Here is an 18,387-nt window from a genome sequence, read left to right on the forward strand (position 1 = left end):
GAAACAGTCAAACAACTCGTCTTTTCCACCAGCCTGTGTTCAACTCTTAAGTTATAAATATGAGATTCTTTCCATCGCCACCGTTCCTATTAACACGGCGAGGGACAAATATTCAGGCAAATTGTAACCTGTGCTAAAACAAACAACGTTAGAGTGTAGAGCATCCAGACACATCAGGTCCAGGACTGTCACCTCGACACACACACACACACACACACACACACACACACTGACTTATCACAAACACACACACACAAACCTGAGTGGCTGGCAATATGGTGGACCATGTTGCTACACCATAATTTCATCTGGAGTCAATAACAAACAGATAAGATGGACAAAGAACAGACACACTGTCTCTCTCCCTCTCGCACGCACACACACACACACACACACACACACACACACACACACACACACACTGAATCCCTGGCTGAATAGATCATCTATATATAGAGCCAACTAAAAGTCTTGACATCACTTCCTGCTGCGCTCTTATTGAAGGTTTTTTCCTGGCTTGATTCAATCTGATGAACCAATGCAGAGATTCTTTCAATAATGATTCATCAAATAAAAGTTAACTTTCAGTTTCACCTCTCTCTCCTCTTGTCTATATACTGTAGGTTCTCTGTTGTGGGTAAATCAGTTGCTAGGAAACATTAATAGCACCATTTAACCCAACCAACTACCAAGTGTAGATTTGTTTGGACTCTTCAGATTGTTTTTGTTCCTCATATCTTTCCTTGGGATTCTCACCTAGAGCGTCAGCTGCTGCTCAGTGTGGAGTATCTCTGCATTCAGCCCGGTGTCCTAGAAGATACCTCTGTATACAACGGCTGATGGAGCGAGAGAACAAGTGCAAATCAGTAAACTGCTCACAGGTGATGAATATCTTGAAAATATCCAGACCACGGACCGCAGGAATATTCAGTGTCCCCATGGTGAGACCAGATCTCTAGTGTGGCAGTCGTGCACTTTGTACGTCGACCATCCACCCCAACCACCTCCTGCTGATTCTGCTGCTTCATTCATTCAGTTGATATTCAGCCTCTGAGTTTGATCCAGCCAGACTTACTATGTTCCCTACATAATGAATCTGCTGTAGCAGTTAAGTTATGTAGAAACATCATTTCTCAAGGAGGACTGGGTTGCACCATCATGTAGAGTAGACAACAATGTTTCCAGTTCACACCATTGTGGCGTTAACGCAGCTAAAGCTAGTCAAAACATCGACAGCCTCTGCTCTATGTTCTGTGGGATTACTTGACTAATAAGCGTGTATGCGAACATCCTAATAGATAACATGCTAGTTTGGTCCGGGCCACACTCTGCCCTGTCCCAGAGGGCACATCTGAAATAACCCCGCATCTGAAAATAAACCTCCTGGGTTAAAGAAACACTGGAGAGAGTTTTTAGTCATAAAATGCACAATAACCTTCCATACACAGACTGTGAGCTGCGATCAAGTGCCTGGTTAAAGTTGTACTGTAGACCATGATCCACATACTTTAAATCTATGATAGTCATTTGTTAGTTCTGACTTGTGGTTGAGTCAACAGTTCCACCTTGTAGTAATCAATACTCCTAGAAACCAGCTCATGTGGTGCAACCTGTTCAAACTGATCATAAATTCCACTTTGCAAAGAGTCAGCTGACATACAGTATGTTGACTCATTCACTCATTCAAGGATGCCTTTCATTCTTCTGTTTGCTCTGTAGTGTAGCTTACATTAGATTATATCAGATGAGATTCTTTTCTGACTGAGTCAGCGTTGAAGCTCCAGCCCGTCAGAATGTAAGGAACTCGTGTGTGTGCGAACGCTAAATTCTTGTGTTGGTTATATGTAATCTATTACACGATGGTTATTGGTGATGGGACTGACGGATATCCTAATCCGTGTGATCATTATAAACTCGGCAGTGAACAGGAAACGCCTGGATCAGTTGAAAAGACTTGTCAGTTCCAGATCTCAGACCCAGGCTGACTCTGACAGGAACAAAAACCGGTCCAGAATAAAATCACAAAAACAGGAAACAGCATCTTCACTATTAGATGAAGTCCAGCTGTCAGGACTCATCTGTCCATATTGTCTTGTGTCTTCTCAGCCACCCCCCCGCCCTCCTTTATCTCTCCTTCACACACAAACACACAATGTGTATTCTCTCCACATATCTGATGCTATGTGTGTGAGCCAGCGTGCTAAGTAACCGTGGAACATTATCATCGTGTCATAAGTCTACGTTAATCAAATACTTGTTCATTAAAGCGTAACAGCCACACACACACACACACTCAGTCACATGAGCAAGAGCAAGAAATGGTGTGTGTCTGTGTGTGTCAGCAGGTGTGTTGTTAAGGTCTAAAAATAGGAATGCTTACCTTTAGACTGGGGTGTGGTGCTGTACTTAGCAAATGCTAAAGGTTTGTGTGTGTGTGTGTGTCCTCCAGCAGTTCATAGTAAGGACATGGCATATAACATAAAATGTACATTCTTTCATTGCTGTGGCCAGAAATGTCAGAGTAAACACCACAGTGTTATTGCGATGACAATCATAAAACATCAAATATCAAATGTATAACTGTGCCTCAGTGACATAAAACCATGATCTCCTTGGATTTGATCAAACAAACTGAGCTATGAGATCCACATTGAAGCTTTGTTGAGATCCACATTGAAGCAGATAACTGACAAATGCACTATTTGTCTCTTAAATGTGAGATTCAGTATTTATAATAAAACACTGCAACACTGCATTAACATTTGGAAAACAGGCGGGTTAATTTTATTACCCAATTATTACAGGAGCTGTATTTACTTCTACCTCTGTATGTGCAGTTTTTACAAGCCTGTAGCGCTGCACACATTCTCAGCATTGCCACCAACAAAAAATCAAGGTTAAAGCTGACCTGTGAAGCGTAACATTGTGTGTGTGATCTGGATGCAGGGAGTTTCCTCTTTATCACTCATGTAAAATGCATGCTCTCTCTCAGTAAAGGTTACAGCTCTGCACAGATAAACCAGCTGCACCTCAGCGGGTTGACAAGCCAGAATAAGCATTGTAAATCATGGCACAGAGTAGCTGAGTTTAGGCAGGAGACGACCCTGGTGCTGCAGGTCCCGCAGCTCCTGATCGGTGTTTGTCTGGATGGTGGAGCCCGTTGTGGCTAATGGCAGCAGCAATGTGCTGTGTAAACAGTTCCCTCTGAAAACAGCCATAATCAAGGTATTTAGAAATTGCTGGTGTTTACATCAGGAGGTTTCGTTGTGGTATATAATCAAACTGGCATAGTGAGTCACTCTTCATCTACTATACTTGGCTTCCACACGCATGTGCTTCTGCCAAATATTGACACTTTTCTTTTTTTTGTTTTGGTTTTTATCAGAGAAATAACTTCTCAGCTGACTCATAGTTCAGACCACAGTTATCCAGTATTTTTTCCTTCTTTTTTTTCGTCTTTTTTTTTTCTTTTTACAAAAAGTCACCTCCTTATGTAATCAGCATTGTGAAAGTAGATTTGTCTCGAAGGGTATGACTCAGTTTTCCGGAGTGGAAAAAAAAGTAGTGAAGAGAGAAAATAATTTAAAGCAAAAAACTAAACAAAAACAACAGAAAAACAAATCAGAGTTTGAAGCGAAGCCAGGAAACTGCTATTTTACCTGTCAACAGCTCTCTGGAAACTTAATATTTATCATTATTTCCACCGACACTAACTAATTGCTATACTTAAATCTGAACAATATATGTTAAAAATATGTACCCATTTGGTTTGTTTTAATGAAATAGTTACTAATTTCCTCTTCTTGGAACTTGTACGTTTAAGCAATCTCATTATCTGTAATTAACACGTTCCATCACAATGACATCATCAACTACTTGTGTACTACAAACATTAATGTGATGAGGTCTGTAGGCATTTAATTTCTCTGTTGTCTCATTGTAATAATGGCTCGACTTCTGGTCTGGGAACAGACGGATAATTACTGAACTCAGAGTCGGGGCATCTGTCCTGATCTGTAGAAGATAACACACACTTCATTGACAGAGCACTCTGTGAAACCCAATAGGACAGAAAAAATATGAAAGACTGTATAAAGCAGTAAATAAAGCAAACTTGCCAAAACTTTGGCTCAGTGGTGACAGTAAGATAAGATAATAAGATACTTCTCTAAATAATAAAAACTTCAGACTACTTCAAGCATGAGACACAATGTAGGCTATGAAAACTAATGTCTTGGATTTGAATCTGTGGATTTATGAATGCTTATTCATAAAATCCATTAATGTAAATACTTAATTCAAGATGTAAAATAACAGTTGGTCTGATTATATCATTATTATTATTATATCATTATTCGTTAAAAAAAAAAAAGTTGTGAGTTTTCAAACATTAAAGGGATAGTTCAACATTTTGGCAAAATATGGGGTGGTCGTGACAGAACTAGGCTATATAGGTATAATGGTGATAGGAGAATTTGCCAAAATGCTGAACTATCCCTTTAAACCTATTGAATCAGTGATGCTGCTCTGTTTGTGCCAAACAACTCTCCACAAGTGTCCTGTCATGGCTGTATGTAAGGAACATTTATATTGAAGTCACAGAAAGCCATCACTGTGAATGCTTGATGAAGCCAGCAGTGTGACTGATTCGATGTCTGAGAAGGGCCTAAGACCCCCCCCCTCCCCCCCTAACTGAGACCAACTGACCGAAGCAATTGCCTGTATTACCTCTTCAACAAACCACCACTCAGGAGAACCCTGCTCAGAAATGTATGAGCTGCACTGGTGATAGAGAGAGTGTGTGTGTGTGTGTGTGTGTGTGTGTGTGTGTGTGTGTGTGTGTGTGTGTGTGTGTGTGTGTGTGTGTGTGTGTGTGTGTGTGTGTGTGTGTGTGTGTGTGTGTGTGTGTGTGTGTGTGTGTGTGTGTGTGTGTGTCCATGACAGAACACTAAACAGTGAAAAATGGAGGACGGCCTTTGATGTGCACTTACATAATCTGTGGTGATGGACTGGAATGCCACACTTTGGCCACACACTCTTAACTCCCTCGCCATGTCACACACACACACACACACACTGGAGAGCTACCGTGTATTCAGTCCTGACCCATGGTTCCTCCACAACGTTTCTATCAATCCACTCTCCTTGTTGTTATTTACAGCCTTTCTGTTGGTATCTTATCTGTGTCTGATTTGTAATCATTATATTTTAATGTGTTGCCTGATAGGCTGATACAGTTTTTTCCAGTCTCACAATTGCTTGCAGTAATGAATTCAAAGGCCAACTCATGTGTTCAGCCTTTATTGGAAGCGTACTGTGTTTTCAATGGGACCCTGACCTGCCAGACCAGCTGAGTTTTAGGGTGCATGAGGTTTCTCATTTCCATGTGTGACTCTTTATTTTTCCTTCATTTCTTAATGGTGGTCGCTGCTGTTTATTTTTATTTCCCTTTTTAACCTTTGATATGAGTGTCGCTGATACGCTGATGAATTTTCCAGTGATGCACTGTTGGTTAATGTGAAGGATGAAATGTGACTCATCCATAAACAAGAACAAAATGATACTGTTATTATTTTTTATTAGGTTGTTGTTTCTACTTAAGTTGTCTTGGAGACGACGATTCAGGAGGAGCCAATATTTATCAGCCAATCGTGTGTCTCAGAGGAGCAGTGCACACTGATAATCAGTTTATATCATAACAGCCTCTGTGATGGCGGAGACTCCTTTAATAATCTGAGATGAGAAACTCTCCTTTAATTGGCTCAATTAGTCTTTGTGCTATTCATTAGTGAAAATCAAAGGGAGTCCTGAACTGATCTGTCTGCGGCTGATGATGCTGATGACGTTTGGCGGCCGTGTGTTCAGGCTACTTCCTGTCTGCTTCATAAAAATCAGCTTTCCTGTCTCTGTTTTCCTCCACAGTGACAAAGCCAGAGGATCATGTTTACTCCTGTTTCCATGACAACAGAGAAGAGCATGCACGTCCAGGTCAGGAGTTAACATCAGTTTCCATCTCCGCCGCCGCCCGCTTCCTGTGAGAACGACACGACTACGAACCCCCTGTGAAGCGACGACCCAACCTGACACTTGGTCAAACAGACTCTCAGAGGAACAACAACTACAACAACAACTACTGCCACCGCTAAACTTCTGTGAAGAAGACCAACATGGCCAATAACACGGCAGACCACCCTCCGGGGAATTCGGTTGCTGAGGGCAACCATGATGGAGACTTTGGGGTGGCCGTGACAGATCTAAGGGACCTGATGGAGCTGAGGAGCGCCGAGGCCGTCAACAATATACGGGACGCATACGGAGACGTGCAGGGCCTCTGCCGCCGCCTGAAAACATCGCCCATAGAAGGTAAGACGTGTCCCACCACACCACTGTTCATCCTCAGTCTAATGAAGAGTTTAAAAATGTAGGAAAATCGCCACAGAATTTTGGAAATTTGGACCAGATTTGGTTTTAATCTTTTACAAAATCATTACAAGTGCCGGTATATCACAAACCTATGCATTACACTTTTGACCTTTGATCAGTGCTCTGTCACGCTCTCATAATCTGACAGGGAGTGGTCAAAATGTGAGGTTATTACCTAAAACAAAGCCTGTGACAAGAGTCACACTATTCGCAAATCTTCAGCAATCGAACACAGATCCACGGCTCAGGTGATGGGAACCAATCATTTAAAATTGGGAATGAGTTAAATTATTCAGGATTTCAGTGCCAATGTAAATTCAATTCAGATAAATAATCTGCAGCAATTAACCAGAGATGCTATCTGCTCAGGACTCCCAGGATCCCCAGATTCACTGTGTACACACACAATTGGCTCTTGCTATTTGCATCAACAAATGAAGGTTTTGCATGCAGCCCTGTGTTGCCTGGCTTATTAAAAATCCAGCTTTTAAGTCTGATGTCAAACGGAACATTTTTACCCCGTGTCCTTAAAAAAAGATTATTTCCGCTATATCTCTGTACATAGGGCAATGCTAGATGGGAGGCTCTAAACCTTTACAATTCACGTCTTATCTCCAAATGACTGAAGTGCAAACCTGACTCACATGGAAAAAGATGACTGGGATGGAAAAAGAGAGCAGAGCTCAAGGAACATCTTTTCCCTGAGAAAAACAGTTATGAAACAGCAGTTAAATAGTCTTTAAGCATTGTTTGTACCGTGTTATGGAGGAACAGTTCTTTGGCACATGGAAAAAGCCATTCCATAATTTTATAGCCATAAATCTTATTGAGACCTTGGGAGGATCAAAATCAAAGATTGATGAGTTGAATGAAGAATGGGCCTGTGAGTTTAGTAAGTTCTGAAATGCTCAGGAATATTCCCTTCAATCGAATATATCTTATAAATAAAAACACACTTTTTCATAATGTTGATGTCATGAATAGTAAGAGTCTGTTGGATTACATTCCCAATCCCAACCAGTGGTTAGTAGAATTAGTAGAGTAGTAGAAAGTACTCATCCAAACCTACACCAGTATGAAAGAAGGGGATACATTAGATTATAATCAAGAGCAAGGAGACAGTTTCTGGTTACAAGATGGCTAACCCTTCTTTTTTTTTTACAAATAGAGTCTGCCAGTAAACCCGGACCTAAAACCTAGCACTTTTACAGTAGCACTTCCGGTTCCCTTGTCTAAAACGTTTTTTGAATGGGATTTTGGTAAAATACCTCAAATTAGGTCTGTGGTTAACAAAAGCTTAAGTGAGTTTCAGGTTTTGTTCTACGACATAAAACACGTCAGTAATTACCCTACTTGTGAATTTTGAAGCTTTTACGTGTCGTAAAAAAGTGGTTGCTAACAAGTTGCTCAATACAAACCCTGTCGGGGACATTAAACGTCATCACCCCCGAACAGGCCAGAGTGTTCTTTTCTATATTTTATGTTATTTATGGGTCTTCAACAAGTAAAAACAGTCCGATTTCCTCATTATTCAATGTTTTTAAAATAAAGCAGGCGCAATCAGTGGAAAGCTTAGTGGTGGTGACGTCAAAAGTCATGCAAGCTCTTTACTTCTGGCGATCACATTTAAGCTTCAAATACGGTATAAAAGGTGTTCATATGTGAAGATTATCTCGCTGAACAAAACTTGTAAGTATCATAAACTTGTGTTAGCCACCACAGATCATATTTCCTGACATAATCCAAAATGCAAACATACCATTCACTTTCTTTTCCGGGAACCAGCGTGATGCTAAACTTCCCGATTTTGACGTCAGCCCTGGCGAACTCTATAGATGTGTTAACTTTTGTTTTGTTCACACACTTCATTTCATGATGTGTAGGTTTAGTGTGGGTATAAAAGTATCTGTAGAGATAAAGCAAAGGGAGCTGCTCCACTATGAAACCAGTCGGCAAATCAGAGTAGAATTGGGAAAACTGGATACAACCCTAACACACACACACACATACAAAGATTAAGGGGTGCCAGTGTGTGAATCATGACACAGTGATAATTGATACAAACAGGCGACATTTCTGGTTGACACACTTATTATTTTGTGGTGAAAGGTGATCAGTTTGGATTTCAGTCAGAGCTTCATACGAGGCCAGAAAATGGCCGACGAGCTGCTGTTTGTTATTTCTCTCCCCCTGTCTCATCTTTTGATCCGTGTGTGTGTGTGTGTGTCTGCGTGTGTGTCTGTGTCTGTGTGTGTGTTTGCAGCCATCGGTCCATTCCAGGATTGAAATTAGTTCCAGCCCGTTCCCCTAATGGCTCCATAGATCATTGCTCTGTTCCATTTAGTAATCAGAGGACAGCTGTAGTCGCGTCCTCCACGCAAGAAATTACTCACTTTAATGAAGAAAGTGTAATTATATTTTCACTGTGGAGAGATGGAGAGAGGGAGGGAGGGGGTGGGGGGAAACTGGGGGAAACATAAATGCAAGATTGAGGGCAAACGCACACGATGATTGACTGCTGCAGTGAACAAGGCTGGACTCATGTCAGTCCAGATACTAGCCGTCTAGCTTTCAGTGTCAGTGCTGCAACGTACTGACCTCCATCAGCATCGTTACGTATCTGTGCTCACTCAACATTTAAGAGTCATAACAAAATTCATCGAGCACCTCCGCAACAACACATGTGCAGCAGCAGCGGAGGCCAAGATGTTCTCACTTTCACGCTGCGTTCAGGCACTGTCAAGAGAGTGGGAAAAAGAGGGAAAACACCCAATACCCCCCACACTTCACACATCATTCAACGGTGGTTAGCTCAACAAGCCTTTTGATGTGTCATATTTAGATCTGCAGTGACCAGTTCGTTAATCAGGTATAACATTTTTTGGCAGCTATTTTGATAATATTGATTGATTATTGGTTCCAAGCACTGAAATTAAAAGATGTGCTGCTCTTTTGGTCTCATAATAAATGTAATTGCTTTTGGTTTTTGGACTTGATTAGTTACAATAAGCGTTTTTTTTTTTTACTTTTTTGACCTTCTGTAAACTACAAGGTAAATCAATTCATCAACATAGTAGTTTAAAAATTCTCTTAGCTGCAGACAGCAGGGTGTGAACCACAGGTGATTGGTTTTCCTGTGATCATGGTTTGATCAAGATCTTTGATCTTGGCTCACGGCCACGGCGGATAATGAACCAATACTCCACACAGTCTGTTGTGCAGATGGGGGTAAAATGAATCCCTCACAGTAACAGCCCAATCTGCCACTAACAATGAAAACAACGGCATAGACTCGGTAGTGTAGATATAAATAAACTGACAACAACTGAGAAACATCAGGATTATAAAATCTGAGGTGTTGTCATCTCTGCAGGAAGTTCATCCGTCTCTCACCTCTGTCTGATTTCTCACGTTAATCCAGTTTGTTTTGTGTCGGTGCTGGTCTGCAACTGAGACATCTCATGTTTCTCACATCCTGAAACACAATATAAAACCCGCTGTGATGTATGATAGCCAGTTAACAGTTGGCTAACCTGATTAGCTAAGAAGCAGAGACATGGTGGTAGCAGTTAGAGACCTCACGTAGTTATATTTAACTTTGTTTCATCAGCTCGCTGCTTCGGCGGTGATAATGAGATGCTTCTTCAGCTGCTTTTACTTTCGGTCTGTGAAATCTGCCCCTGATTGGATGTAAATGACTGTCATTGTCCCAAGTTCACACTGACACACGTGCAACACACACACACACACACACACACACACACACACACACACACACACACACACACACACACACACACACACACACACACACACACACACACACACACCCTAAAACACACAATTATGGCTCAGCTGTAGCTGTGTGTCCTGCTGGATAATGCGTATTGATGAATCAGTCTGCTGCCTCTCTGGAGATCATTGATCGTCCCCCTCATCATTTTACAAAATCTGAGCGTGTTTCATGTTGAGAGGACACGCAGCTTCCGAGCACGAGACACACAGCTAGATGGTAAACTTTATTTAAACAGCACCTGGGTTACAAAGAGCTCGGCAAAGTGACACATACAAACCTAAAAATAAACGACTATTTTAGGAAGATGCTAATGAGCGACAACATGTTCTGTCATCGCTCAGGCGAGAAAAAGACAAGGTGATTTCTTTTTGTCTCTGTAGGTTTGCTTTTTATTCCTTCATGTAAGTAGCGTCTTCAAATAAACATCCAGGACTAAAAAGCTGAAACTGTCAGATAAAAATGAATCTCTAGTCTGACCGTGTCGTCGGCTGATCATCACATGTTCAATTTTATTTAGATTCAAACACGAACAGTGAAGCTGTTATTTCTTGTGCTAAAACCTTCCCCTCAGATCACATTTACACAGAACATGTGATCAGAAGAAAGTGATACCGAGTCACAATGGCGCCGTCCAGCCTGCACCTGAGGACATAGTATTATAATCTTTTGTCTTGTAAATGTAATGATGGCTTAGCTGAGACCGGTAAGTTGGAACCAAGCTGGAATCTGGAACCAAATAACGTTTGGAGCAGATAATTCAGACTTCTTCCATCATCACGTGTTGATTTTGTACAACGGTTGTTTCCTCAGTAGCCTACAGTACATCAGTTTTCTACAGCAGCACTTTGCTTCTTGCCTCCAAACCAGGCTTAGCTACCACAAATGAAACTTAACACACCCTTCACATCCAGATTTCACTTTATAGTTAAAACATCAGCATGTGTTGAGTTGTGAAGTCTAATTAGATTGAAAAACATGATCTCTGTTACAAACAGAGGTACAGTACATCATGTCAAAGCTACCATCCAACTCCAGCCTCCTCAGTATTTTTTAACCTCGCCTGTATTAGTGATTGGCCGTGACTATTATGTGACACACTCTTATTATTTGAACACTGTCTTTATTTGAAACATTTTAAAAAGTGGTTTCAGCATCAACTGTCATTCTTCTGCCGTGACTCTGCTCAGTTGACAGTAAAGATGGTGCATTTTTCAGACACACACACATGTACACACAGTAGTAGTATTGTATGTAGGTTCAGTGGTTTCTTGGCCTGCTGGCGTGTCAGATCTTTTCGAGGTCTGTGGCGTGAGAAGTCAGCGACCAATCTGAGATTCAGCTCGAGCTGCGTGATCTAAGTTTTATTCACTGTAATAAATACACACACACACACACACGGCCTCGGGTCAACCATGTCTCTGCCAGTCGAAGCAGAATGCTCCTCTAAGCGATCACCAAGAGGGAGGAAGACATCGAGACATGCAATGCTCCTCCTGTCTTATAATAAACTAAAGTAAGATGTTATCTATAAAGTATCTGGTACTTGGCAATTCCCTCTCCAGACTTTTCCAAAAATCTAAAAATAACTGAGAAATACACAATCTAACTAAAACGTAGTGTATGTAAGAATTTTGTCATGTAAAGGGTTTCAGCTTCAAAAAATTTTAAGCCTGAGGACTTATGAGGCTCAGTCGTTGCATCATTCTGCAGCAGGGGATGTGAGTGTCTTTATTAAAGGCAGGTTTGTTTCCTGTAGACACCAGTCTGTGGAAACTAAAGATAGAAAATGCTCCATGTGAGTCTGTTAAGTCTGAGTTTCCTTTATCAACCAATATGCTTGTGTCTGCTTCTTTAACTAAAAGACAGTAAAACCCTGCTGCATTTAATTACTATTAAAAATCAATGTCCCATAATGCACTGCATCTAATCAGGGCACAACGGTGGATCTAAACCTGGAAAATGTTGCTGCAGATTTAGATAAACTGACCATACCAGAAATCTCAACGGTTACGAATGACACATTACACTGACATTCCTACTCCAAAAACACTGTATTTCTGTTGCAGCGTACATAAATGCTATCCATTTTAATCACAAGTGTTGTGGCCACCAGCAGAAGGAGCACTGAGGCTTTTGCTATGTTTTCACCTTCTGTCCACATGGTTTCAGAGTTTTCAAGCACAGAAAAAAGAGATAGGAAACACTGCTGACCCTGTTTTAGTCTGAACTGTGGGCTGCATTTGAGTGAAAACAGGTGAAGATCTTTGGAAACGCTCACATGGAGACCAATGTTTTCTTCCTAATTGGGTCTTATGATTATCTGCCCCTCACTTCAAGTGCAGGAAGAAACATGGGTAATGAAACACAAGCATCTTGTCGTCATTGCTGCAGCTGTTAATGAATTAATTCCTGCCTTTTAACCTTGCAGCACTTTTCTATAGCCTATTTTATGCAATTAATCAGGACAATCTGCTTCCTGTTTACACCGGCTCCTGCCTGCTGAGACAATGAGGATGGGATATGGACAAAGATCGTTTGTGATGCTGAGCTACTGTAAAATGATGGTGTCTCTTATGAAAGCACTGTTTCCAAATGAAATTATAGTTATGTGTGGGATAATTGTTGCACATTAAATTTAACTTGATAAATCTCACAAACCCAAATTGTATTTGACATTTTCAGATTGCATCCATATTTGATTTTCAGAATTTGAGTCTTCTTAATGTGCAGCAGCAGTTTAATTATCCCTGAAGTATGTTTTCTATCGGAACTTACTGTACCTAACAGTTGGGTTTGATGCTTGAAACTGGACAGAGGTGACTGAACCTACAGCAGCACTTCCTTCTGTATGTGTTTGCGACTGTCACTTGAGCTCTGGGATGGCAGCGAAAGAGTAAAGCTCTGTAGGATGATGATGATAAAAGAGACGGGGGCGCGGATAGAGCTGAACCGCAGAGATGATGAAGGAAACAGTCCTCTCTCTGTACTGGCTGGGCATCAAAAAGTTCGAACAATGAGACCGGACATTAATACACGCTGCTGCAGTTTAATCTGTCAGAGGGAGAATGAATGGAAGTGAAAAGCGCGTGTGGTGAAAAAGACGAAGCTGCGCGTTGGCTGATGGAGCCCTGAATTGGAAGAGACCTCTTTTTGGACCAATGAGGTCCATTTCTGCTGGAAGCCGAAATGAATAAACATCTGTGACAGGCGAGTGCGGCAAACTGCTCTGCTCCTGCTGGAACATCATCTCAGAGCTTTAATCTGCATCTCCGTGGGGACGTTCACCAACACAACGAGCTCATGCCAGGCACCAGATGAAACCCGCCTTCACAATCACAACATTAAACCAGGAAAAAAACAGACTCGTATCTATCAAGCAGCCGGCGAGCAGCCTCTCTGTGATTCTGCTTTTCTTTATTTTAGCATGTCAGGAGTTTTTGACATCAATGGCTGACTTTAAAATGATCAAACCAAACTTTGAACTAACCCACAGTGTGATGAAACATGGCTGACGATGACTCTGACAGCTGGTGTATTTTTAAAATCTCTGTGCACCAGCTCATCTTGAAACCGTTTCTGTCTCGGCTCTAAACCACAGAGATACTACTGGAAGGCAGACATGTTAGGAAGCTGTAGGTCAAATTAACTGAGCTATATTCATATACACCAAAGCAAAGCACTGTGGTAGTAGTTCTTCCACCTCTGTGCTGATGACAGTTTTCCCGTTGTCCGCCTGTCCCACGTTTGTGGACACATTGTCTCAGGAACACATCGACAAATGGAGCTACAACAGTCTCATAATAAATAAATGCACACAGAAATTAATAAATGCACAAAAGAAGACTCACAAATGTATTTGGGGATTTATATACAGTATGTGACTCAAAACACAAATACATTTGCAATGCACACACAAATATGTTTCTTTCCATGTATAAGTAAAAAAAATATTCACATATAAAAAATAAGATTCATAAACATATTTCCGATGCACACACAAATAGAAAGAAAATTCACAAATATATGCATGTAAAAGTATTTGCAATCTTCATCAAATACATATTTGGTTTGTTGGACTTGCATTTACAAAGTGCTTTTAATTTGTAAACCTCGCCACATTTGTGTGTGAGACTTTTGAGACTCCCCCGACGTGACTCCGATCCACAAATGCGTTTTTTCTAGGAGGGGATCGTCTGTAGCCAATCAGATTTCTCCCTCCGTAACAGCCAATCATGTGAGTGCCTCACCACAAGGGGTGTTTGATGACGTCATTAAAATGCGCGCAGGCGGCCAGAGGCTGCAGGTATTTATTTAGCATGGATGTATTATGGCTTTTAGTCCTCCAGTAGCGATCTGGGCCGTTCAGGAAGGGATCGATCAGTCGATAGGTCACTCCATAAAGAATGACCTGATTAGATTTGAGTGGTGAAAGGTTTAAAGGTCAAAGTAACTGCAGCCTTACAAATCACGATTTTGCTATTGTGAACAAGATTTCTCCATCACGCCCTGAGAGAATTTATTCTAATCTGGCACAAGCCATTTGTCTCATTTGGTCTCGTTTCACCTAATTCTGTGTCCTCCATCCTCATCTCCTCTGCCTCTCCTTTATTATCTCATTTCAAAACACCACCATCCCTTTATCTGGCCTCATCTCACCTTGATTTGTGTCTTCTCACCCATTCATGTCAGGTTCACAGACCCAAGTACTCTGGAGCTGAAATTATATGATGACTGGCAGAAAATTCCAATAATGTGATCTTCTCATGCCACCACACATCATTTCACATCAGTTTGTATCTCCCTACATCAAACCAATTGATATCATTTGATTTTACCTCATCCTCACTCATTGTTTTTGTACAAACTTCTCGTTTCTCTGTCAAACCTACCGCTCAATCGTTCAAAAAGAGCAAAATAGCAGAAACTGCCATGTTGCATTGCCTCAGAAGAAAAGAGAAAGGTAGAAATGAGCAAGAAGGAGGAGGAGGAGGAAGAAGATGAGGAGGCTGGGTTAATGCTGTCTCTGTGGAGAGAATAATCGGAGATGAAATAAGGGGCAATTATTGAAACATATAAGGGCAGAAGTATGTCTGAGCTCATGTTCGTGCTGAGTCCTCCTCCATGAGACATCTTTGGCAGTGCGATCTGTTGACATTCAGATCACGTTCCACTGCACATCTTCTAACTCCACCAAGAATTCACAGCAGCCATGTTGATGCCAGTGCAGGGGGAAGTCACAGATTTCACTCAGATTTGTTCCTGTGCAAACATAAAACCTGTTTACTAGAGTTTAAGTTAACAAGGTCCTGTGATTAGCTCAGCTCAGAAACCAGTCAGAAACTCAACTTGTTGATTACCCTAAGTGAACTGATTCCATAATAAGCCTGGGAATGGTGTTTTTGAAATCAAATGTTCAGCCAGTTCACTAATAGTCAAATGGACTGAGCTCTGGGGATGAAGCCCTGCCGGCCTTTGGAGGCATTCGTGTCAACTGAGCAATCTCTTTAACTTTACTGTCTTTATATGGAGAATGAATGAGCCCTTAGATGTGAGTCATGCTGGAAAACGACAGTCACAGCTCTGGAATCAATAACTCACACATATTGTTCCGTCTCAGTAAGCAGACGAGTAAAGGAGGTCTTTCTTCTCGGGGACAGGGAGCAAAACATCAGACACATTTTTCAATGAGCTAATCGATTATTTTGTAAATGTCTTGTGAATGATATTTAAAGGAGCCTGCAGGCATCAAGGGCGATGCTACATTACAGTGCTCTTATCTTCACCCAATTTTATTTGTTTGAAATATAACCCATGTGATACTTGGTTTCTAATTAATACATATTTTAATTATCAATTGATGAATCTATTTTGAGGAGTATTGATTTTCACATAAATCTGGAAGGGGGCTCTTCGGTAGCTTCCCTCCCGTGTGTCAGCTGATCCAGACCAGATCAGCCTGATCAGGTGGTGTTGGCTCTGAAGGAGCAGCAGATTGTTTGTACAGCAGGGGTGGGTTCAGGTCAGTTCATGCTGCCATGGACTCGTCACCGTCACGGACACAAACACACAATCGTTGTCCTTAACCTCTGGGTGGGGACCCACACAAAAGGACACAAGCATTGCAGGATGATCGACATGAAGAGGAAGCTAAAGAACACAAACCCCCCCGATATCTAGAATTATATTTAGTTAAAAAAAGAAGTGACGGATACAAAAATACATAATTTTACTGGGTGGGACAAATCTGGTTTGATACACCCAAAGAGGGGGGGAAAAAACTGTATATGGAAACACTGCATCTCCCTTTGCAACAAAAGTAGGTCATGTTGCAAAACTACTGATCATACAGTTGTGTAAAATCTTTACTTTCCAAAACAGTGGTGCATCTTCTGCCCTCACTGTGTGTGTAGGTGCACAGTTATGTACCAAACTGAGCACAGCTTACTTAAGGGTGAGGACTGGAGTTTCTATTAGGGGCAAGGAAACTGGATTGATAGATATATAGACATATTATCAAAGGTATAAAATCTACCTGTTACAAGTTCAAGTATAAGATCAAGGTAAAAATGCAATAGCATGATTAGCTCACACAGTAAAAGCTGGGATCACATTCACATATTTGAGGAGGCTGTAATATAAAAAAAACCCTCAGGGACAGACAAAACACTTGACACACCCTTCAACCCCTCAGAATAATGCATCCTAGCAGCAATGATTCTGACCTGAACCGTCACCTTTACAGACGGTGTCGACAAAATCTGAACGATCATAAACTTAATGAAAGTATAGAATTTATAGAACAGCTGTTGTGAAGCATTTTACAGCGTTCAAGTGTGCTGCTGTACATAAACTATGTGACACCTTTGTTTCCATCCGCACACTTGAAACTCATTAGTGTCATGTCTTGTGTTTGAATTTTCCTTCAGCACTGTGATAAAGGCTTCTAGTCAGATCAGGGTGGTGTCAGCTGTGCTTTATCATTTCTCCTACCTAGAGGCCTTGAGTTTTTCTTTCTCGCCTCTTGACAAGCATTATGTGTGACTGAAATCATCTTTTTATTTTTTATTTTTACAAAAATACTTTATTATTCGGTGTGTGTAGGGGCTATCCTTTAATAAATTCAAATGTTTTTTTTGTGTAAAGCAAAGCTCACTCCCGTTATTTCCTGTTCTGTGCTGAATTCACTATATCGTGTTGTCTTGTGTTCGGGTGTGCAGGTCTCTCTGGTAACCCTGTCGATCTGGAGAAACGTCACACGGCGTTTGGGAAAAACTTCATCCCCCCGAAGAAGGCCAAGACTTTCCTGCAGCTGGTGTGGGAAGCTCTGCAAGATGTTACGCTTATCATCTTGGAGATCGCAGCCATCATCTCGCTGGGCCTGTCCTTCTACCATCCACCAGGAGGTGACAGTGAAGGTCGGTGCACTCGAACGTCTCACATGCGTTGCATACCTGAAGGATAGGGCTGTAGGACACTAATTTGAATGTCTGGCTCTTGCCCTGTGCAATAATGTTAAAAAAAATGAATAAGGATTAAAAAAATATGTGTTTCATTGCACAAAGACAGAAAGTATTTGAATGCATTTGTGTTGAAAACATTGATGCTTAAAGTATTTGAAGCTTTGAGTTACTACAGTAGAACTTCATCTGGTGAGAGTGATTCCTCTTTAACGCCTCCTCGTCCTCTTGCAGCGTGTGGCGAGGTCGCAGGTGGCGTCGAGGACGAGGGCGAGGCCCAGGCCGGCTGGATTGAGGGTGCCGCCATCCTGTTCTCGGTCATTATCGTGGTCCTGGTGACGGCCTTCAACGACTGGTCCAAGGAGAAGCAGTTCCGTGGGCTGCAGAGTCGCATCGAGCAGGAACAAAAGTTTACGGTCATCCGCAAAAGCCAGGTCATCCAGATCCCTGTGGCTGAGATCGTGGTGGGAGACATCGCGCAGATCAAATACGGTAAGAGATCACGGAAGCCAGATTAGAAGATGTGATGTTAATACCTGAACTTCTTAGCTATCTGTTATGGCAGAAGCTATATGTTGCTACAGCAGCCTGGCTGCAGAAGTTGTACTCTATTGAAGTCAGTCTCTGATGTTGGTGATGAGTCTCATAAGTGTCATTCCTGTTCATCCCAGAGGCGCTGGATGGGTTTGAGGTCAGGGCTCAGTGCAGGCC

General features: G+C 41.6%; 1 protein-coding gene across 1 annotated transcript in view; it reads left to right on the forward strand.

Annotated features, from left to right (window-relative positions):
* LOC310986158 (plasma membrane calcium-transporting ATPase 1-like) overlaps positions 1-18,387 on the forward strand; it is a 96,204-nt gene that overhangs the window by 27,939 nt on the left and 49,878 nt on the right. The window contains exons 2-4 of the mRNA XM_083971969.1: positions 5,923-6,363; positions 17,437-17,634; positions 17,911-18,168. Of these exons, the coding sequence (XP_083828095.1) occupies positions 6,168-6,363; positions 17,437-17,634; positions 17,911-18,168 (652 nt within the window). The 5' untranslated portion in view covers positions 5,923-6,167. The remainder of the gene's footprint in view (positions 1-5,922; positions 6,364-17,436; positions 17,635-17,910; positions 18,169-18,387) is intronic.

Source organism: Trachurus trachurus (assembly GCF_905171665.1).
Source record: "Trachurus trachurus genome assembly, chromosome: 5".
Lineage (NCBI taxonomy): Eukaryota > Metazoa > Chordata > Actinopteri > Carangiformes > Carangidae > Trachurus > Trachurus trachurus.